Source organism: Lepisosteus platostomus, chromosome 8, assembly GCF_059453375.1.
Source record: "Lepisosteus platostomus isolate fLepPlt1 chromosome 8, fLepPlt1.hap1, whole genome shotgun sequence".
NCBI classification, from domain to species: domain Eukaryota; kingdom Metazoa; phylum Chordata; class Actinopteri; order Semionotiformes; family Lepisosteidae; genus Lepisosteus; species Lepisosteus platostomus.
Window position 1 is genome coordinate 47,431,395 of NC_142618.1, and position 24,471 is coordinate 47,455,865.

At 36.2% G+C, this 24,471-nt stretch overlaps 1 protein-coding gene across 1 annotated transcript; it reads left to right on the forward strand.

The window, feature by feature from the left end:
• Nucleotides 1–839: 839 nt before the first annotated feature.
• On the forward strand, nucleotides 840–24,471 carry LOC148657460 (PX domain-containing protein 1-like). Its single transcript, XM_088643757.1, has 5 exons — nucleotides 840–2,092; nucleotides 15,615–15,706; nucleotides 16,956–17,073; nucleotides 17,989–18,094; nucleotides 20,938–24,471. Exons 1-5 carry the CDS (start codon nucleotides 1,837–1,839, stop codon nucleotides 21,056–21,058), a joined length of 693 nt encoding a protein of 230 aa, XP_088499883.1. The 5' UTR covers nucleotides 840–1,836; the 3' UTR covers nucleotides 21,059–24,471.

Consider the following 24,471-nt stretch of genomic DNA (forward strand, 5'->3'; position numbering starts at 1 on the left):
AATTTTCATGAAAATCTATAATTTATGGTAATCCAAGATGGGATTAATTCTGTTTTAGCTTTATATACTGTAAGTAGGGTTATTGCCCTGTTTTTATTGCAAGACCAATTATTGTGTTTTCTTTTAAATAGCATTATGATTACCATGCCCTGGGTTATTTGCATTCAGATACATAAATACAGTTGTGTGAATGTCCCAACTTGGTCATACTTGCACAGCAGCGTATACAAAGATGGATATGAAGATGATATAAATTATGTTTTCAATCCCAGAGTTTGGGACACAACGTCTGAGTTAGACCTTAAAACCCAGTTTCATGAAATGTAGGTAATGCTTTTCTTGAACAACATATAGTATTACATAGGTTTGATGTAAATATGTATTATTTGTTTAAGAAAATCTTTGATTATATGCAATTGCTTGGAAGAAAGATGGATTTGCAAAGAGATTTAAGTCTTGACTCTCATCTGTGCCATCACTAATGGCTACTGAAATATTAATTTAATAACATTTGCAATGTTTATGGGGTACATACCTAGAGGAAGAGGATGTGAAGTACATGCTGAGAAAATTGCACTGAAAATCGTTGACTTAATAAATACAATTCTATAAAATCTTTAAGAATAAAATTGTCCCTTGCTATCCCTCAGCCTTCAAAATAAACTTACTCCCCCACGTTTGAACAGTTAAACTACATCAAATTCAGACTTGTGGAAAACAGCAAACAGAAATGTCAGCCCTCTCTGCGGGCCGAGTTCAGATCTACCGAGTAGACGCGCACACACACACAAAATTCCTCAGGATGATGTCAGGATTTAGCAGGAAGACGAGTCGCTCATTTCCCTAACAGTACGTGCTTCTTGGTCCATGAAAAGGAAACTTTTCTGTAAAAGAGAAAAAAACCTACATCTTAGGTTTTTATTTTTATTTTTTACAAACCTAGCATTCGTGGCCAGGGATAAAGTTTTGGTTGGCTGCTATTTAGTTTTTTTTTTTAATGGATTTTGCAACTTTAGAGAGGTTCTAGATGCAGCGTATTTAAGTCTTCCCCTCTACCCTTTTACCGGCCGACAGCCTCTCCTAGTGGCTTTTGACAGATCGAGAGTGCCGGGGAAGGCCCGCTAGCCTGACCCTAGAGAGGGCAGCATTCCTCGCATAGCATCCAGTTGCGCTGGGGGAAGAGTGCGAGAAGGCAACTTCTGGAGAAAGGAGGCAGCTGCGAGATCTGCGCCTCACAGCCGCTGGACACGTAGCAAGCTGGCAGTTGGACCTGACAGGATTTTCTTACATCCCTGTAACAGCACTTCGAATCGATTTGTTACAGTTTGTTTCCTAGCTCTAAGTTTACTTCCCCTTGTTGGAATAAAAGGAGAAAAGGCGCTGTTTTTTTGTTAGAACTATATACTATACAAGCAGCGCCTATCCTGGAAAACTAAAACGGATGGGGGTACTGTATCTATAACTTTTCTCACTTTCAAAATGAATGTGAAGAAACAAAAAGTGCGTCGGTAGAATTGTCAGTGTCCTTTTCCTCCGTCTTTGTAGTCTGTTGCTTTTTTGAAGCGTGATGCCAAGTCATGTCATGAGGGTGTATTTTCATCTCCGTTTATTTCAGTGCCACGTTTGAAACTGCGTCTGCATTTGCGGTACGGTCATTAGTTAACTCTATTGCTACGGGAGGCAGCAAGAACTGCTGGGAGGGAAATTTATGCGATATTGTTGAGGAGCAAAGTCTTCTTGCTAGATAAGCAGAACAGCGGTCATCGGTCTTCTGCTGGTCCGGCGGTCCACAGAGGAGCACCTAGCTCCAGCTCAAGCATGCTGGAGTGAAGCAGGATGGCATCAGCCGTGTTTGAGGGCACATCTTTGGTGAATATGTTCGTGAAGGACTGTTGGGTCAACGGGATACGGAGGCTTATCATTAGCAACAGAGGGGACGAAGAGGAATTTTTTGAAATTCGAACTGAATGGTCTGACAGGAACATATTGTACTTGCACAGGAGTTACTCTGATCTGGGAAGGCTATTTAAAAGGCTGCTGGACTCTTTCCCCGAAGACAGAGGTGACCTCGCACAGTCGCCCCTAATAGAAGGTAAGAAAGTTGATAGTAAAAAAAAAGAAATTTGCTAGGTTTTAAGGTTTTACAGAAATATTAACTTACACCACGGGCTATTTTGTCCGAATTTCCAAAGTTAAAATATTTGGTTACATTTTGCACCTAATGTCAGTGATTTTTACACAGAAACACCTTAACAGGAAAAGTTTGATGTGGCATTGTTGCTAAAATGGATGCGCGATGTTCATAGACTACAGTAGCCTCATTTAATTTTATTTTTTTGATACAAGCGCTTATGTGGATTTAAAAAGCAAAATGTTGTTTTTCACTTTCTATAAATATTTGACACGATTTTGAGAAGTTGTTGTTAACAGGTAGATTTAGCTTTACGCTTACGAGTGTTTACTTATATTGTTGATATTATACATTTGCCATGGTTTTAAAACAATAATCGTGCGAAGTATAGTATAAATATATTATATTTGGTTTAGTTGTTGCTTTGGTTATGTTACATAAAACCCGTTAAATAAATTATATTGGCCTGACCCGATGACACCTGAAACCAAACGTATCAACTAGCGATGAACTAGCTTCCAAGTTCAGTATTCTTCCTTGGAAGTTATCACTTAATATATGTTTCTTACTCTCCCAGTTGCATTTTTTACACAAAGTAAAGAAAGAATATTTCAAAAAGTTTAAAATTACATATCTGTGGTGCATTTAAGATCTTTGAGAAACTGGCCAATATGTGTTTTAGGGCTGCCCTCTTCTGTATCTCAGTGGAACTTCAGACCTTTGTGTATAATTCAACTTTTTTTGAGTAATATGTCTCGTTAATATAGATATCATTGGAGACTTGTTTAGGCATACGAGTCCAACAGTAAACAGAGTACTCTGTTATGAAAGCAATTACACGGAAATACTTCTAGTAAAATAACTGACAACATATTTTTTTGTGGCATTATTCTCTTTTGGTCCTGCGTTCTTATGAATTCCAAAATGAAGACAACATACAGTATTCCATCCGAAGGTTTCTCGTGAAATATAAAGAGTAAATTATATTCTGAACAGCCTACTAACAGAAGATGTGGCATCGCAAATAGTGCTGCATCACACAATTCTGTGAAAATTGCAAATCTGCACATTCTATGAATTATCACAAAGCTCTTGTTCTGTAAAGAGTATGAAAACTCTTTGTCCAGTGTTTTATTGTATTTTCTAATTGTATTAGAAGTCTGTCCACTACTACCAATAAAACCTACTGTGTGTCTGCTTCTGTCGTTCAGGCTGATGTGCTGGAGGGCTTTTATCACCCTCCAGTTATTCAACATCAGCCTCAAACTAAGCGATATTGTTATGTATCAGGTGAATGATTTGCTTGTTTTACAAAATGAGATCAGCTCTAACATAGTACTCAATTATAGTTTTTCATATTACAGTCATAGCTATTGGAATAAATTCAATGTTAAAATAATTAAATTTGTTCGTTTTACCATCATATTCACATAAAAGCTTAATGGGTGAACAGTAAATGAGTGAGCTTGGCATACTGTGTATATAGTCTACACTTTTTTTGGCCTCCCATCTTACAATTTTAGATTTTTTTCTGTTTTATGAAATGTATCTAGTTCAATATTCACAGATTCACAGGCATTTGAAATGTATTTAGCATCTTCCTTTGTAATGCACAAGAATACTTAGTACCGCTAAGCAAATATAAAATCAATATATAATAATATAAATCCTCAACTATTCTAAATGTGTTTTACAGGCACCTATCAGAAATGCTCTTTGAATAAAGTGTACTTGCTAGTCTATTGTTTTGCTGTTAATAGATGCCATAATTATCAACCTAGAGTTTTTTCAGCTTTGTGAAAATGTCATAAAGGAATAAAGACAGCAAAGGAAATCCACATCTGGCTTCTTGACCTGCTTAAGGGCCTGATGTAGATAAACATATGATTATATTTATCATCACATCACTTTCAATAAAGACTTATCCAATTCGGGATCATGGTGGCCCAGAGTCTATCCCAGAAAGTATTGGGCACAAGGCAAGATACACTCTGGATATGATGCTGGTCTATTGCAGGGCACACACAGAGACAAACACACACCTGCACACACTCACACCAGGGCTAATTTAACAGAAGCCAATTAACCTACAAGTGTGTCTTTGGATATTGGGAGGAAACCCACATGAACGTGGATAGAACATACAAACTCCACACAGATAGCACCCCAGGAATTGCACCCTATACCCCAACACTGCGAGGCAGCAATGCAAACCACTGTGTCACCATGATGCCCACATGATACTTATACCAATACTAATATTTTAGCAATTGTTATTTTAATATTACGGACTCCATATAATTAAATAATGTTCTCTTTCCCACAGGGATCCCAAAGAAAAAGCTATTCTCAGTGAAAGGAATATAGTATTTCTGGCAGTATGTGGAAATAAATACAAATAAATTACTTTTTCACTTTTCCTGGTTATTAATTGCAGTCTGTCATTAGACAAACCTTTAGCAAAGGGATTATGAACCTTTAGTAATAATTAAGTATATGTTTTTTTTTTCTCCCCACAGAATATTAATTGTAAAATCAATGTAATTTCTCAGCAGGGTCATGTGTGACTTTTACCACAGAAACTGTTAATGTGCTAAGGGTGATTTTGCAGATCATGCCATTTTAAGAGGAAGTTGAGGTTGAAGTGTTTGACTGCTGGCAGAGTCTTTAGGAAGTTCTTTTCTCAGTATACTCTACATATTTCAGTTCCACATGTGAAAAAATGCACATTTAAACGTTTTAATGTGGAAAGAGAAAAGAGGAGTAAAGAAGATCCTAGCCTAGAGAAAATTTGCTGTTTGCATTCAACCTGAATACATGGGAGACTGGTTAACTAATACCTCCAATGTTGGATATAATGTGCTTTTTTGTATTAGTTTTAGTATTTCTTTCAAGGATTCCACTGGTTTTAGCAGCTATACAGATTGTATCCAAGCTCGACCAAGGCTGTATTTTCTTCTGTATTAAGCATAATAAAGCATAGCATAGATAGAGCAAAGTACGATAGATATTGGTAAACATGGTAAAGGAAAAAGAATGTCAATATCCTGTGATAAGCACTCAGAAAAGGGGGTCCAAGTCCAGCAAAATGCAGAAGAAATTTATTTTGAGTAACCTATTCTGCACAGTTAGTGCCTTTTAAAGTGTACATGTAAAGCACAGACAAGATAATGCTTTAATCTGTACTTTTTCTTTGAAAGTGACTATGTTCAGTTTTTTATTTTTGGAAATGATTTTCTGAGTAAGATATGACCAATTAAGGGTTTTAGTCTTTCAGGGCCAGACAGCCTTTAATTCCAATTTCTCATAATTACAACTTGTAGGTTGAAATATTGGGCGACCTGTTCACAAAACATTGGAACCTTACTTCAGCGGATTTTGACACGCGTCTAAAAGCTGAAAAAGTACCTGCGGTGTACAGTACTCATAAATTAAACATTTCTTTTGTGCAAGCTTTTGTCCATTAACCTTTTAAAGGTATACAAGTATGAATATAAACTATGTATATAGTATATATATACAGTATACATAAACTGGAAAAGCTGTACAAACCTCTTTTCAAACAATAGACACCAAATTATGGAATTTCTTTGTCACAAGCGGATTAGTGTGAAAATCCAAACCCACTGTTGTCTGTAATTATGCCCACTCAATTAGGTATTTTTGTTAAATAGCTAAGCTGCCTAAGCAGTATGGCAAAAAACTTTGGTACAATCACTACTTCCTGCATAAAAGTAAATTAGGGAAGTTGGGGATGTCCCCTCACATTGTTTATTTGTCAGAGGAGGTTCAGCTTGACATTAAAATGGAGTTCCCCCACCCTATCTAAAACTGAAGTCCAGACATCCCAAGTAAGGGGTGCAGTTGGGGTTCTCCCCCTTGTCCAAGCGAAGTTCAGAGAATTGAACCTACAGAAAGTAAGAGTAGTGGGAAGGATGAGTTGTTTATAGAAAAGCATAGAGCTGGTGGAGGACCCTTTTATGAACAATGGCCAAAACAAAGTCTCAGTCTGGGGGAATCCATTACACAGCTGAGAGTCCAAGGTATGCCAAAAGCGAGAGATTTATTAGGTGTGTAATCACATAAAGCATAATGTGGCTAGTTTGAGTCCATAAATAAACAATTATGAAGAGAAGCACACAAAGAAAACCGTTGTATTTCTCTTAATTTGTACTGAAAGCAACATTTTTCTGTAAGTCATGCAAAGAAGGCTGCTAGTTTGGTACTAGATGGTTGCCTGTTGCAGTACAGAACCAAGGAAACCAAACAACAGGAATGCAAAGCAAATGAAAGCATTATGCAATCCCTATGTGTCACACAGCACCCTGCAAGCTAAATTAAAGTTTGCGCTCTATATTTAGCCCCTTCTGCCTTCAAGTTCCACCCTGTATGACATGTGATTCTCATGTAGACATAATCTAGGAATTCATTTTCTGCTGCTGGTAATCCTTTCCCACATATAAAGAAAGATAGCAACTATTCCAGGGACATACTATATGTTTTGTGAGTATTCACTCACTTTCACCACTCTTTTGGACTATAATGAAGAAAGAATGGCCCATAATTTTGAGAATTATGTCAGGTTTCTGAGCCAGGGTCTGTGGCAACATAATGAAAGTCTTTCACTGTATCATTACAAACTTGGTGACATGGCACGTTTTTTTTTTATCTGGGAAACAACTGAAAAGTAAATCCCAAAGTCAGTGTGGAAAGTCCTTTAGAAAATTAGACCTATAGTATGTGTACGGACATATGCACATTTTATACATACACATTTAGCCCAAAAATGATTATACTGATGCAAGTTATGTTTTTTTTAGATTTCAGAAATCTGTTCCACACATTGTTTGCCTTCTCTCAAGTTGTTTCTCTACTGAAATCTTATCTACTGTAGGTCCATTTGCTTTGTTTCATACTTGTCTAATAAGAAATGGAAGTAAAATAGGTCCAGTGATTAATGTCACATCTACTGTATCTAGAAAGTGTGGATAGATTTGCTGCTAAGGTTAAAAATAACCTTCAAACTTATACAATTTAAATATGTTAAGTTTTCTTACACATTTATTAAGAGAAATGATATGCAGTATTTGTTACTTTACACAATTCTGTTTTCTTTTAGTTTTTAAATTTGTATTGGTCATACATCTGAGATCATCATATTATGATATGAACTGTAAAATGTTCATGTTCAAATGCATTAACTTTCTGATCATTATGTGTTTGGGAAAATAAAATTGAAAAAATTGGTCACAAAAGTAGTCTTATCAATAAGTGAGTAACACAAGCTTTGCATGTATCTTGCTTACTGAGTTTTACTAATCTATTTTGTGCATGATTGGAAGTCTAAGTAAGCAAATCAATCTGGGTTTTTTCCAAGTTCTACCTATTCCAGATCGTAGTATGGATAATATAATGAAGAATGTACTGTTTGTGGTGTTTTACAACAGGAAACCATTAAGATACTGCATTAAGATACTGCAGAAATTTAACACCTTAACAGGAATTATTTGTGATAAAATCACAGAAGGTATTTAATCAGTGTGCTTGCTGACAGTCAATTTGTGCACACTGACCATAAATACAATAGAGAAGCACTCAAGTAACAGGAATGGATGCCTGGGTGGTGACCTTCCTTCCTTGCTCTCTTGACTCCCAGCATAAGCCTAAAGGCACACTAGTCTGGACGAAGTTGTCCATATCCACATAATTCAATTTCAAATAAAACCAGTTATGTTTTTTTTTCACTTTTATTAAATCCTTTGTAGCTTTTCTGAATGGCTTCACAGAGTTATGTTAATATCTTGCTGTAAAATGTATTTGAAATCTAGATTCCTCTAGATTCAGAAGAGAGGACAGATGCCATGGCAAAATAAACTTTATGGCTATAGTTTTGTTTTCTGTTGTATCTTTTGTCTTCTTTGTTTTGCCCGAGGCATACAGTAGGTGGGTTTCTAAGCCCCAAAAGATATGAACCACCAATAAAAACAAAGTACCATGACATAATAGGTTTATGTGGTTTTATCACATTAAGTGACTAATACACGCATTAGGCATTGTCTACTCAAAAAGGCAACTAAGAGACAAAATATTTGGAAAAAGGACAAAATAATCGAACAAACCCAGTGAGCAAAGCTAATTGCATAAGAGACACCCAATAACTTAACCTAAAGGGAAAATACCTAAAAAAGGAATAATTAAAAGTAATGCAATAATAAAAATATTAAAGGTAATAATGTAGCAGAGGAATTAATAACGTGTAGGAAAGATATAAATAAAATATATTTTCAATGGAAAACAAGCAAATGTTCCTATAAGTTGAGTGATACACAATGTATAACCGTGTGTGTGTAATTGTAATATGAAGGTAATGCAATATTGGCAAGAAGAAACAAAAATACTGTATTTTGTTCCTTACAAGTCAGAAGAAGCAAGTTATAGGACCATTTAGATTAAGACTTGAAGTCATGGTACCAAAGGACACAGTATGAAACAACAGAAAATAGAAAAATCACCTTATGGTGTTTCATAAAATAAATCACTTTTAGGTATTAAACCATTCATGAGAGGCTGAACTCAAATTGATTTTAAGTAATAGGAAGTGTGGTATGTTTCCCATGTGGTGCGTACTGGAATCTACATGCAAGTGCATTTAAAACTGAGAATAGGATGCACTCTTTACCCAAAGGGTGCATGGAACAAACTGTTCAGTCATGTTGTTGAAGCAGATACCCTGGCTTCTGTCAAGAAACGTCTGGTTAGGATCCTCTGATCAATTTGTTGCTAACAACCAGACAGGCTACATGAGCCTAATGGCCCCTTCTGATTTGTAACTGTTCCTATATTCATAATGTTCTAACATAATTCAGATACAAAAGTGACAGGATGTCCTGGCATGTCGAGTAATGAGTCTCATCAAAGAGGCAGTGGGTTCAGAAGCACATTCTTTAGGAAGAGAGTACGGATGTGTTTGCAGTTTAAACTGGAAAATGAGAAGGCAGGGGCCTCTCTGCAATAACTGGGAGGGAGGCACAAAGTGAGAGATGTGACGCCTGGAGAGTGACCCCCACACAGATCTGTTCTCTCACAGAATCTACTGTATCTGACAACCCCTTGCCTATACAGTACATGTTTTCATAGCATAATCTTAGCAATGGCATAAATCAGCCTCCAGAATTTGAACAATGTTGTTGATTCTTCCAGACCTTTACATGTCTGTATGGTTACCTACAATGTATCAAAAGCATTATGACTGCTGGAGAATACATCTAGATTGAAAGTAGAAAATTAATTGTCTAGTTATTTTGTGTATATTTTATGTTAGTGCCTTCCTACACCAGTGCAGAGCACCAGCAGTGTTTACCACAATCAATCCAAACATCAGGAGAGAACCTAAATTCTTCTAAAAAGCTCACATGCCTAGTCCTGTGACAAGGTGCAGTGCTGTGCTTAACAAACTCTGTGCTGCACAAAGAAATGCTGGTATCAGGTGTGCTGTGCAATCAAAAGAGATCTTGAATGTGTGGATTAGAAGCTTTATGTAACTCTTTCATGCACTGAAGCATGCTCACACTTCATGTTACTGAGAAGTTTTGAGATGGTAAATGTGGTCCTCCAGTTGGAACGTTTCGGAAGCACTGGCACAGTACCGTCTTTGAAAAAGAAGAAATTGAGCAGAAATATAGCATGCTCACCTCTAGTCCTCCTAGACCCGGCTGAGAATGAAATGATAAACTCATAAACTCATAAGACTGGTGTCCAACTTGTGTGTTTATCAAATACTTCCACCCAAGAAAATCACTTTATTTCCTGGCTAAGCAATTGTGCTCAGCATGTAACTACTTTAAAATCAACAGTGGTGTTATGTAATGGAAGGTTCTTTCTGGGCAGGTAGGCACAAGGTACATGTATACAGTATGTATCAATCAAGGTTATTAACTACAAATATGCTCATGTTGAACCTACTGTTCAGCAGAAGATAAGCAGCTTTACTGCAAGTGTACAGGGATAATAACTTATTAGCTTAAGTAGTTTTGTCACCCAAAATGCAAACCAGAAGTAAAGACTGCTTCTTTTTTGAAAATCTGGGGGAGAATACAGTAGGTTGCCACGTTGCTCTTGAGTACAAAAACTGGTGTATCTGTATGGAGTATTACTGCAAATAATAATGTTCAGTAAATGCCATCTAAGTGCTGTGTGGGGGTGGAGGCAGCCTTCACAAAGGCTGAGGTTTTTTCTGTCTGAAAATAAATATTGCTTAGCAAACGAACCTCCTACTTGGTTCACTTAATTGCAGATCTTCTTTAGTCTTAGCAAAGACTGCCTGTTTGGGTTTATGAAAAAATAATAATTCTGCTCACTTCGAAAGAACCATATACCATATTCAAGCAAGAAAATAGTTTGAAGAAAGACTACATGTAAATAGTTAATTTTATTGAAAAAAAATCCAATACATATACAGTTCTAACAAGAGAATATGACATCATTGTAAGAGTTAAGAGAATAAAATAGCCATGAGCTAGATACATAGAAAAGAGTTGATCAAGAACATATGAACTGGATAAAAGTTCTAAGAGGTAAAAGCTGACACAGCCTATGACAGATGGTAAGATGATATCATTATGCTTTCAGGTGCAAGCTGGATGAAAATAGTTGAAAACTAAGGACTAAGCCTGGCCTTTATCTAGCAGTGGATCAATAAAGGTTGCAGCTGATGCCAAGAATGTCTATTGTGATGGGATAAGTTAAATGTAACATCTCTATTTTTGATGGTGGATTTTTTGGTCCACAAGGTACAAATGACCTTTTATGAAAAGGTTCTCGCCTCCCTTAAAATAAATAAAGCATTTTGATGAACAGCCTTTGGCCAACATTGTGCCTGTGCAGACCTTGTAGTTCTGTAGCTGTGTGGAAGTTGATGGCATTGTGCAATATACAGTATGCTGCTTAATCTGTATACTAATAGTCCGCCTCATCAAACAAGGTGGCGCTTTTGGCAGAAGGAGAATTTGCTGAAATCCTGTGAATCAAGTGTGAATCCCTGCTTAGGATTCCAACTAGCAGCCTCATTTACAATGATTGGCTCTCAAATAATTTGCATTTTCTCACAATCTTCTACATTGTCCGACTGGCTAATTACAGTATATAAAGTGCTATGGGAACTGGTCTTCTTGATTCCTTCATTTTAAACATAGAAATAATTGAGAGCAGACAAACATTCCATGATTTTCAGGGGATAGTGTTTTCAGATTTCACATTGTACTTTACATTGTTTTTGTGTTCATCCTGTCACGCCCCTTAGATTTTTTCTTCTTAACATCTGTGTAGCAGAGGATATATTTTGGTATGACTAAATCAAATTCTCATTGGTGTTTCCTGAGCAGAAGACACCATAGGAAATGATTTTGTTTTACCGCAGCTCATATTACAGGATGCTATAGTACTGCTTCGACAAAAGGTCAGATCTCATCTTTTTATTCTAAATCATTTTGACACTTTTATCCAAACCAACTTACACACTCTTCATCAGGGTATTTACTGGAACAATGTAAATGGAATGTCTTGCTCAACTGTGCAATAGCAATAGCCCATACAGGATTTAAACCCACAACCATCCAGTTCTGTTACAAGCCTAGAGCCCTAACCCCTCCTCCTCATGGCTGCATCATCCAGGCACCTCTCAGAACCACTTCCTCCTTCCTGTCAGACGACTCACACCATGGATATCCCTTATGAACGTGCCACCCTTCTGAGACATATCATTGTAGACACACAATGACTGTAAAAAATAAAACTCAACAGATAAAAACAATTGCACTGAACTCCCATTCGTTGATAGTCCTTTTATATAAATAATGAAAAGTATTGAAAACATCTTGCAGCCTTTATTGAAAGCATTTGAAAAGAGGAGAATGTGAAAGCAAACGTGAGTTTAGAAATATGAATACACACTGTTCAATATAGCTTTGTGCATGACGTGGCTACATATTTGCAAAATGACTAAGGATTGTTCTTTGGGAAATGCTGCCCCCACCATCTGTTTTGAAGCAAAGCTGATCTCTTAAAAATACCATCGAGTATCTTATCTCAGTATTCACCCTTAAAACATCATTGCCATTTAGAAAGACAAAGTAGTATTTTTTAATCTGTTGTACTACTGTACATTCCCATACTCTTTTAAAATCTTGCGTAAGCTGTTATCCCTTTTGTTATCTTTTGTTTTTTCTGTCTTGATTTTTATTGCCTCCGTTTCCATTTATTGATACAAAAGCACATGAGAGCTGGCAAAAAGTGTGATATTCCAAGTGTCTCAGGACCTGTCCTTGACAATAAGTGGTTTAGTGCTGCAGAGCTCTCCCATGATATAATGCTCTTCATTGACATACAGTAGAGACAGAGCTGAAATAAACACCAAGCTCAAACATATACAGTACAGTATATGCATATATCTTGTGAGGCTGGCCTTGTGAATCTGTTGGGACTGTTGTCATACATGGATGTTTTGTGAGGAAACTTGACAATTTTACTGTTTCAGTTCATGCTATTTTTAATGTAGCTGGGGTCTGTGATTCTTAAGGTTTTCTGTGTCTGTTAATAATAAAAATAGTTCAAAGCTCATGTTTGAGATGCGGCGTTGTGGTTGGATGTTTACTTGCTAAGTACGGTGACTAAGGAAGCATTTTTTTAGACATTCTCAGCTCAGTGAAATTTGTGTTGCTTGTTTGTAGTGGGTTGCCATGCAGTCGTTTATTTCAAATAAAAAAAAAATATTGGTATATTGGTCAGTTTGTTGCATTACAGAACAAAATACAAATGACATACTTAAGGAACATCTTCATGTAAGACATGTTCTATTGAATTGTAGAAACACACCATCTGATACAGTATATCCTGTTTTAGAGAGGTTGTAAAAGTGTACATTCATCAGCAACGTTCCACTCTTAAGTTAAATATAAGGTAAAATATAATAGAATGTAGCATTGCTGCCACCCATTAAATTAGATTTCTGGTGCTATCTTTGTATGGTGTTTGTGTGTTTTCCCTGTGTCCATGTAGGTTTCCTCCATGTAGGATTGGCTTCTGGGAATACTGGCCCTGGTGTGAGTGTGTGCATGTTAGTGTCTGTATGTCTTGCACCCATTGCTTGCCAGGATAAGCTTTGTCTCCCCAATTAACCAATGAACCTGTATTGGAAAAAGCAGTTATAAAATGGATGGATGCATAGAATAGGATATTGCCCCAACTCCTGACAAATATGCAATATGAAAGTGAAATCCATCTCTGCCATTGACTTGATAAACAACAGGCCTTGTGTCCTTTGAGGATGTGTGGGCTATCCTCAACTGATCCCTACAAATAAGTTGTGCTATGCTGCCTTCCTGGAAATCTCTCATATACTGTAGATTCTGTGCCAGGAATGGGCTGCAGTCCTACTGAGGAGAACACAAGATCACATCCATTTATTGCGTAAGACCATTACCATCCCACAAAGTGTTACTCTCACTCTGATTCTACCACCTCAAATTCTTGAACAGTTTGCTCAATCATTCTTCTGAAACAGCTTTCACGTTTTACTGAGCTGTTTCCTCATACTGATGCTCTTTTCTGCAGAGAAATAAAAATACCCTAACAATGAAAATAGAGGATTGTGAAAATTCCCATAAAGGATTAGTGTTTTTAACTGTAATTTTCTGCCAAATGTTTTAAAACAATGTAACTGTTTACTGTATGTATTTCTAGAAATCTGGTTTATATATATATTCAGCTTGCTCTTTAAACAAGAAAACAACAATTATTTTTGGCTTTTTAATTCTGTATAATTATATTAATATGTAATGCATAACTTTATAACGTATCATATGATCACATGTGCTTCCACAAGTGTTTTGTAGAAAAATATGACGTGAATCCATCAATTTTCTACATCCATTTCAGGAGTCACTGGAGAGCTGGAGCCTGCTTCAGCACACAATTGGTGCAGGGCAGGATACTCCCTGGATGGAATGCCAGTCCATCACAGGGCACAAACACGCACACACTCACACCTAGGGGCAGTTATGTACTATTACTCTATGTCGTTAGGCTGTGGGAGGAAACTGGGGCACCCAACGAAAACCCACAGAAAACACAGGAAAACAGACAGCACCCCAACTCCATAACCCAGGGCCCCAGAGCTGCGAGGCAGCAATTCTAGCCACTGCGGTACCACAGCTGTCGCTAAGGGGGGGCATTAGGGGGCAGTGCTCCCCCCAAAAAGAATTTTCTAATAAAGTGGAAAAAATGTTTTTTATGTAACTAATCTTAACATTTCAATCGATTTTTTTTCTGTCGTGACGAATGGAAAAAATTGTAGCTATAATGGTGAGTCAACCTGTTTACTTCTGTATTTTATGAGCACCGTTGACCGTTGATGATCATTAAAATGATTGGCACTTATTCAGGTGCGCTAGTTCCTATGCAGGTTACACAAGGAGGTGCTGATGAAGTAGTGCTGTGAGCTGTGGCTGTTGCAGGCTGTGTGATTGTGGCGTGGTGTGTTATCAACCTTGTGTGTCGCATGCTTTGTCTGTGGTTACAGGAGTATTAAGCTGACTTTACATGTGTTTTAAATAATGTTTCCTATTCCCAACCTACTGGTGTATTTGCTGAATTACATTCGACTTTGCCTCCTGTATTGTAACGTTGATTAGGTAACTATCATCTGCAGACTCATGTGTCTCAAACTGGCGCTCAAACTCTGCCTCCCCAGTTAAAACGAAATTAGTTTCAAATTCAGTTCAAATTGTTCGGGCGACGGCCCTGTGTGGTACTATGCCTCGGCAAGAACAATAACAATGACGTTAGATTCTATAACGGTTCTAGAGTTAGTGTGAACTTTAGGACTGTTGACTCCCAATATTCTTTAATTTCTATTAATATGAAAATTCCATTATAAGAAATCATTCACAGGCATGCTTTTAGTCGGTTATCAAAATATTAGAAATGTCAATTGCATTGTGAATGAAAAGGTTATTTTATTTAGAACCAGATCTGGTTTTTCCTGTAATTGCGTGCATTTCAGAATAATCTTTCCCGTTTTTTGTAGATAAAAGGTCAGAGCACATAAAGCCATTAACAATAACATAACATATTTTCCAGAGTTCTGTCACTTTCAATGATTTGTTCCTGTGCCTTTTAACACTTCAAGCACACTTAGGTAAACTTTCTCAATGTGGAACTGAAAAGTGGTGCAAAGTTTTGTTTTTGCTATATACACAGATGTCTAATGGATAGACTCAGCTGGCTCACTTTTGCTTTATTTCTTAGATCTGATTATTATATTATATTATATTATATTATATTATATTATATTATATTATATTTTATGGTCCAAATCTTCATATGTTATGGTCCAAATCTTCATATGTTATGGTCCAAATCTATGCAAGCTTTTGTACAAAGATTGAATTTATAAAACTGATAATGGAAAAAGTATGTTTTTTTTCAGGGCTTGTCAAAATAAAGGAGGCCAATGACATAGAAGCTAGGTTGAACGAAGTGGAACGACTTCTGAAAAATGCAATAAACCTGCCTTTTAAGGTACAGTTTTTCAATTCTGCATGGAACACATTGTCCCTCACGTCTTACTGATAACAATCACTGACATAAAAGACATGAGAAATACCCTGATGGTGATGAGAGTCATGTGCTCTCTCAGGAGCTTGTTGTGAATGCTGGAAGAAGAAATTATCTGATCTCAATTTTCTTGCATAGCCCATTTTGCATCTTCATATGATGAGCTTTGTTGAAAAATGTATTTTTGCCAATTGTTGTCAAGAAGCATGTCAAGGAAGAAAATCTGCAAGATAATATGCGCTATAGAATGAATCGAGAAAGTGCCAAGCTAAGCCTCTTTACTTTAATACAGCATATACCTTAGTCCACCCAGCCTGACTGACACGTCACTCCTAATGCCATGATGGTTTTCTTGCATAAACCACAGTCTCTTATATTGTAAGTGTTTCACATGAGCAAATGAGATATTGTGATAAGCCGTCCCATCACACAGATATTAATGTTTTTTTAAAGATAAAATTACATTTTGAAATGGCAATGTTTGTATGAAGAATTGTTTCACAGGTTATAACATGTGTACATGGACTTACTGTCCATGTAATGTAATGGAATACATGTTTACTCCATTCTGTCACTAAACACAGAAAGAGCAAATAATTCACCATACTGGGCTTATTTTTAGAGACACATTTTCAAGACTCCAGTTTCTTTCAAGATTGAATGCCATGCCAAACACTCTGTGCACTTTAAAATGTACAAGAACTCCTGCTTTTCAAAGTTGTGCATATGGAAGGGCTTTAGAGGAGCAATTTTCATTCATTAATGACAGAGGAAGCTTTCAAAGTATATTAAAAACAAGAGAAGTGCAATGAGAATTTAGAAGAGCACAAGTGCATTGAAGAATGTGTAATACCTCACTACCTAGTTTTGTTATTTCACTACCTGGTTTCCTCTGTGATTTCAGTAACCTTTTTTTCAAACCAATTTTATCACAGATACCTTTTTAAAACTCAGATGATTTATGACAATGTTGCAAAAGAGGATATGAATAAAGTTATTAAAATGAAAGACAGCAGGGGCTTACCCTATTCCCTTTTCTGACCCTAAATATCAGAGTAATGGAAACAAGACCTGACATAGAGTCCTTTCTATACAAATAAAGGTTAAAAAATGTTTATGCAAATTTTGAAAGATACATATTTTTGAAATAATCAGAAAATATTATGTCAGAGTGCAAGAAAAAATCAGCAATGTATTTCGTGTTTTTATTCAGTATTCTAGATCTGAAGTGGTCCTTACTTTCTTTGAGCGGTCTCAATTAGACCAAGTTTTGAAGAATGACAACGTTCACAAAATTCAGCCTTGTTTCCAGAGTCCGGTAAAAATATCTGGTTGGTATTTGTTTTCATTGTATTACTGAAGGTTCATTATTTTAACTAGGAGATGTTCTCTGAATTTTTTAAAGTTTGTATATTACACCAGCTTTAAGAAAGAAATTACACCTGCTACCGTTCTTCTGACAACACCATTACCGCCCTAGAGCCTGATTCCATCCTTTTAGATCCTAAGCAATTTCTGGCCTGGATACTACTGGGATGGCTGACCTTTGAGGAAATCTCAGTTGCTGGTTGGAAAACAAGTAGTGCTGGTGGATCACTAGGCTCTTTCCAGTTCAATGCATCCTTTATATAAGATTTAAAACTGAGGTCTTGACTACTTGGTCTTGTAGATCCCAAGGGACTGTTTGTAAGAGTAGGAGTGCTCAGGTGTCAGGCTAAATACTACCATGGACTTGCAAAATCTGATCTCCCTGAATTTCCATCTTAATTTTGTGAAGTAAATTCTAATTTCTCTACTTGATCTGCTGTGTAGAGAGGTGCTGTTACATACAGTACTGTAACAGCTGTCCTAAAGCACTCAGACAGATGCTGCACTTCAGTGGTAAATGGAGAGGGTTCTATCTGTTAGACGTTTTGGGATCTTTTGGGATCAAACGTTTTATACAAACACAAGGAATTGATTTTTGATGCACAGTATTTCTTTTGGTTTAAATAGTAATAATAATAATTTAATCTATTTTTCTATTACAATTAACCATTGCTTATTATAGATATAGATAATATAGAAATATAATTTTACATGAAAAAATAGTGAACCTAACCACAGTTCAGGAAACGTCAAACTCTTTTTGATTTTAATTTTGAAATTGTTTAATTTTCATACAGTTTACAGTTTAATATGAATTTATGTAGTAGCTATTTAATGATTTCTCATTATTGATTTAATCTTTCTACTTTGTTTAATAGAGATAATGAGATCAAATGGGTTTTGTTTAGCCAACACAGAAACTATCGTTTTCGATCAGATCCTACCCAAAGAGCGACCCACAACCACGGACTCCACAGAACACTTGTAAGTATTATTTTTTCCATAACTCATATTTTTATATCACCAAACATGTATTCAAAACAGTACTGATGCTTAATGATAAATGTTACTTCCATTTCCAAATCCAGATGGTATTTCCTGAATTATCTCATTTAGACATTTTTGTGTGGTTCATTAAAGCACTGTCAAGGTACATGAAGTGTTGTCCTGGTACCATAGGTATTGAGTGGTGGGAGATTACTCTCGGGGTCTCTACAGTAAATGTATTTAATCCTTTTCTTCTGGAACAGCTGCAGTTTTGAGGGTCACTGTAAACCAAAGCCTAACCCTAACCTTGCAGGCAAGGGGCACAAAGCTGGACTACCCCTGTAGGGGCACCCAGAGCTTCACGGGGTACCAGGGAAGTGGACTGGTGATTCTTAACACTTGGGCTTAAGAAAGAGACTCGATTCTCTGTTGTTTTGTCTTGAGACTAGAGCACATTCACTTGAGACTTGACTTCTGGCTGTTGACACTTAACCTGACTTGAGACTTGATAAAAATGGCTTGAATATACTAAGAATTCAAGGCTATTAGTTTTATAGCTTGTGTGTGTTCATTATTCTCCCTCACACTATTTTACTTTTCTGTGATTTTTAGAACTTCCAGAAAGCATATGGATATCTGTTATATCCCATTACTGTTAATCTACTGTTCACCTGACTACTAATGTGGTATTGTTTTTACAAATGTATTATAAATTACTGACATTCACTCAGTTTGAGATTTCAGAGGCAGATGTCTATATTCTGACTGTATCATCTGACTTACATTCATAATCATAGAATGCCCATTTTACGGTTTTATTCAATAACATAAAATCTAAAAAAGACGGCAAAACTATATTTCTGTATACAGTCATAAAGCTGCAGTTTCATAGCTGAATGCAGTCATAAGCGAAGCTGCCTAAAACTGAAAATAGTTCTATCAACTTTGATATTCTTAAAATGTAAATCCTTGCAAGGTGGAAAGACTTAGCCCAACTACTGCTAGTTGATATGCCTATGTTTTTCCCCCTAAAAATGAGAACACATGACTGCAGTTACAAATATGGGTTTTATTTACTTATAAATCCACGGAAACACCTGGAGCAGCTGTTTCCTACGATTTGAAGCCTCATCATCCCAAAGATCCCTGAAGTGATGACCCAGCTGGAACAAATGCAGGACAAGTGTAATCTTCCTTCGCGGCCAATGTTTACATGCCAGTCTGTGTACATGCAGGTGTGCTGTCTGCCCATGATGTGACTACTACTGTAGTTTTCATACTGTTTAGAAAACACAGAGACAAGGCAGATGTCGGGTGCTGTGTGCTGATTCCTTGATGACATAAAATGCCAATCATTTTATTTTGGTCCTTTGACAAAGAACAGATACAAAATTAACACAATTCCTACAGACCACAACACACAACACAAGGATTTAGTTCCCAAGGCACTTCCCCGGACTGATCAATAATCTGAGTATAATACAATATTACATGATCCGCCAGTGCGGAAGACCTTTCCTGTGGGACGTGTGGTGGTGGAAGCTTTCACACATGAAACTGGTCTACGCAGTTATTTAAAGTGGATTTAAACAAAATAGGAACCATACAGAAAACCAAAACAAAAATACATCTGAAACACTGACTGTGTTAACCCTTACAAAACCTTTATTAACCATATGGTTAACCCCAAATCAAACCTTGACTTGAATCTAATCAAAACTTACAATTACTGTTCATATCCACACTAGTGAGGCACAAATGCTAGTGAAACACAAATGACCTTATATATCCCTCAAACCATGTGGCCATTCACATTCCACACAAACACATCATTATACAATTATCACACACGGGTGAACTATACAGTATGTCTTATCAAGTCCTTTCAGGACTTTCTAATGGTATTATAGTTAATTCTATTGACTTCCATATTGTGACCTAGATGACATAAATGGAAATTGAGCTTCTCAGCCATGTGGTTGAACCACCACATCTTTCAATCTTTGAATGAAATCTTTGCATCACTATCACTTTGCTTCTAAAAACCAAATGAGCTAGATGGAACAAATCCTCTTTTTGCAGATATTCTTATATTTTAATCAAACTTTTCACTGCAATGTCCTTGAATGCAAGCATATTGCTGACTATTCACCAACTTCATGAATTATGACCCAGGCAAAAATTGTGTGCAACACTGAGATGATGTTTCATGTTTTATGAGTGCACAATCCAAATGCATGCAGACAAACATAATCTGCTTTAGAAAAAAAACCCTGCTCTTATCAATGACCAATAATAATTGGACAGAAACTGTACAAGACATTTCAATGAAATATTAATGTTTGTCTACTGAAAACCAATAAATAATTCAGCCACTATTAGTGCAGAATATATAATCTTGTGAATTGCACTTTGTCCTTTGATCCAGACAGGGTATTGTGGAATGACTGCAAGTCATTTTTCCTGGATTGCAAGCTCTGATGGCAACAGGAAGAGGCTTAATGTGGGACGTCATTCTTTGCAAGTCAGAAAAGGGCAGGAAATAAGCAGACCACTTTTAATCTTAGAAAGTATGAGACTTTTGTTTCACATTTAGCATTCCAGACATGACCAGCACTTTTCATCCATTCCCTAGCCTGGTGTTTTTGTCAAAGAACGTGGTTCCTGATCTGTGAAAACTACTTGGCAAATAATGCTTCTGATTTTTTAATATAGTAGTATATCATTTTCCTTGTTTTATGGATGGCTTTTTGTGTTATTTATAGCTACTAGATTTGACGTTGACCTTGAAAGGCTACTCTTCATTTTTTGTGACCCCGAATATCTATTGTTGCCCGCAGGTTTGAGAATGGGACTGAGTTCCCTCCAGATCCAGACAATAATGATGATGACCCAGAAGCCTATGTCACCAATCTGTCCTACTACCATCTTGTCCCCTTCGAGACGGACATCTTGGAGTGACTACGTGCTGCAACATAATCGGCATCGCTTCAGACAGGAATTTCAAGGATTAATCTTGAACGTTTCTGGACCTACTCATCACATCTGAGTATGGAATGCCTTGTGAACAGTTTAGCCACTGTGCCTCATTTTCACACGCTATAATGCTTGTCTCCATCAAAGAGGGAAACCAAATTGTTTTTTGATGTCCAGATGTCACTCAGCCATCGGCTTCCTGTTAGATGTCTTTCTATGGGACCTCTCACCTGAGAAATATGGAACTTACAAGCTGCTGATGTAACTTTCCTTTGCCCTGTGCATGCTACATTATAGATGTCAGGCCACCCTCAATATGGTTCTAACTACAAACTAATTAAAGACAGTGCGACTCAATTGTAGTTTCCCCATATATGTGAAAGGCTTGTGAACATTTGAATAAATTACCTTCCTTTTCCTTACTTACAAGTTCAAATTATTATTTCTGTGAAATCTTCTTTGGGCATTTCAGCGCTGATATATTTGCATTGTCCTCTATAGAAGCCTTTAATCTTCTTAGCTTCCTTGGAAATGAAGGACTTTTTGAAACTCGCATGTATTTTGTATGTTATCCTCAAGGGACATTGTCGAATTTATCCTCAACACGAGGTATTCCTGGGTTCATTGTCAGCAATGGACAAACATAATAAGGTCACTATTTAATCATAGGTACCCATGGTAAGCTGCTTTCTGAGTTCAGACCTTTTAACCTTACAGCTCTAGCTGTTGACATTAGTGGTGAAAGGTAGCTGGACTTCATTTATATGTTGAACGAGCAATATATTCTGGTTTGTCTCTGTAAAATTATTCTGATTTTTTTTTTTACAATCTTTTCTTTGTACTTTGTACTTCATCCTTAATTACAAAAACAAATGAATAATTGTGTTTGATGCATTAACTTAGTTACCTAAGCTGGATGCACTGCAGTCCATCTCCACTTCAAAATAATAATTATTAGAACTCTTCAGCGTTTTAGTATACACAAGCTTTCATCCGGACATATTTTGAGTTCTAATAAAGATTATTTTGGAGTGGATAAAATTTGTGTTGACCTTATTTTACTGCCTTTGCTGATTTTTACTGGATAGCACATCAACAATTTTTGAGTTTGCGTTCCTTTTTTTTTCAGAATGTTAACTAAAAAAAAAGGAAATTATAAAGCTTCTGATTTATGCTGCGTAAGGACTTATTATGATGTATAACAGTTATTTAAACAGCCATTTTCAAACTTCTTGCAATTTGCAAAAAAAAATGCCAATTTTTGTCTGAAGTTAATTTTAAAATAACACATTTACATTATTTTCCTAATTCAGTAGGTTACAGTATGTGTGCAGGCTTTGGAATCGAAGCAGGCCAATTATATTTTTTGTGAATGAAAAACATATAGTGTATTTTGGTGTTTCATGTGCAGAATTTAGATTTTGTGATGGCTGGTTTCTTATTAATTAATTGCTTTCTAACTACTAGGCTACAATTAGCTTCAAAGACACTTTTGTAGTTGAAGAGGCTATATACATATAGATTCATAAAAGTGAAATGTGTTTCTTTGTTTTATCACAAAAAAAGTATCTGTCATTTTGTTGACACATTTGTTATTTTAACAACATCTAAGATCTATATATTTATAGAATAAAACTGGAACAGTGTGGATAAAACAAATTAACAAAAATATATCTTGTTTTGATAAGATGTAAAGTCTTGAAATTACAAATATGTAGCTATCAATATGTGACTATAAAATAGTTGTGCATAACAGTTTGACAGGCATTGGGTAAATTCTGAAGGTTTTATCTTCTTTACCATTAACTTTGCTGGAACTTGAGAATTAATGTTTTTTTTTTTAATTCATAGTAGTGCTGCTAACAAACTTGTTCTCAGTGTGTGCACTTCAAAGGCTAATCACAATGGGCCAAGATTTTTAAAGGCTCAGAGTTCCCAATGGCAGTGTGCTTGCCTTATTGTTTGAATCTGTTGGCTTTGGATACCATGTAATGAGAGACTTGGCAATCAAATATACATCTGTCAGGCCTTCGGTGATTAGTAAAGCAGTCATGTCCATTTTCACTTGTGAGAAAATGCTGCAGTTTCGTGAAGCAATTTGCTTTTCTAAGCAACCTACATGATGCTTCTCAAAATGTCCACTATTCCAATAGATAGTTTAGTGGTGGAAGAAAACGCATTCTTTATTTTTAAACATATTAAACAAGTGGAAAGAAATTCAAACATTTTATTATTTGGAACTTTAAGCTTATTTTATGGTATAAGACAAGCATTTACATCCTTCTTTGTGATCATTGGAAAAATGGAAGTTATTATTCTAAGTAGCAAGAAATTTAAATGTCATGGCTTCTTACTTTTTTTGAAAACCCGCTTTTCTGTATTTTACGAATGTTGGTAATGCCAAAAGACCCCCAAAAGTGGTAACTGTAGATGAGAAACAATTGTTAAGATGGTGAATTGAAATAAATGAAGTAGTATATTTAAAACATACATCTGGGTAATTGTGCAATATGTGATCCTATTCAATTAAAACATATTCATAATTATTAAATGAAACACGCCCAATGATTTGGCCTAATGAAATTGGTTTCTTTTGTGAGAAAGAAACCTGAATCTGATGAATTTGCCAGATTACAAAAAAAATATTCCTCATATGAATTAGACTATCATCGCATCATATTATCTGGATTATTCTAGAGCTGGATTATGTTTGAGTAAAAACAGGTGGTCAAAAGAATGACAGGTGACCTGTGTCTGGATTGAACCCAGAGCTCTTGAACTGACAAGACTCAAAGGCTTAAATAACCTGTGTTTCAGAGTTTCTACAAATTATCGTCGTTCTTAGTTGCCTCCCTTTGCTAGTTCTGTTCCAGTAAATAAGATGACATGATTAAGACAAAGATAATGTAGTATCAGTACAGAGAATGTATTAAGACTGCTTGAGATTTGCAAGTGTAACTTGAGTATCCTAGTTCCAACAGCATATCAGTATTCCAAAATAAACATGGCATCCTCTAAACTAAGACATGATGAAAGATATTTTTGTACTAAGATGTTAATTTAAAATGATGTGAAGTCTATATTTATTTTTTATAGAAAATGGGAACCAATTTATTTTCAAATTGTTTTGCTTCTTTGTGGGCTGTGCCTGTGCTGTACCTTCACTAGAAACAAAGGAGCAAGCTGTTAAAAGGATCAAAAGTGTCTGAGAATTCTCCTGTGTCTGGTTTTCAGTATAACGTTTGATGTTCTGTTTCCCCTGGTTCTGTTTGATAAGCACATTTTTTTTAATTACAGGAATTTAACATATCAGAGCAATATATATGTAAAATCTAATAAACTGCTTCCTGCTTCTGTCAGCAATTAGTGTAAGGTTTATTAAAGGCATTTTCTAATTA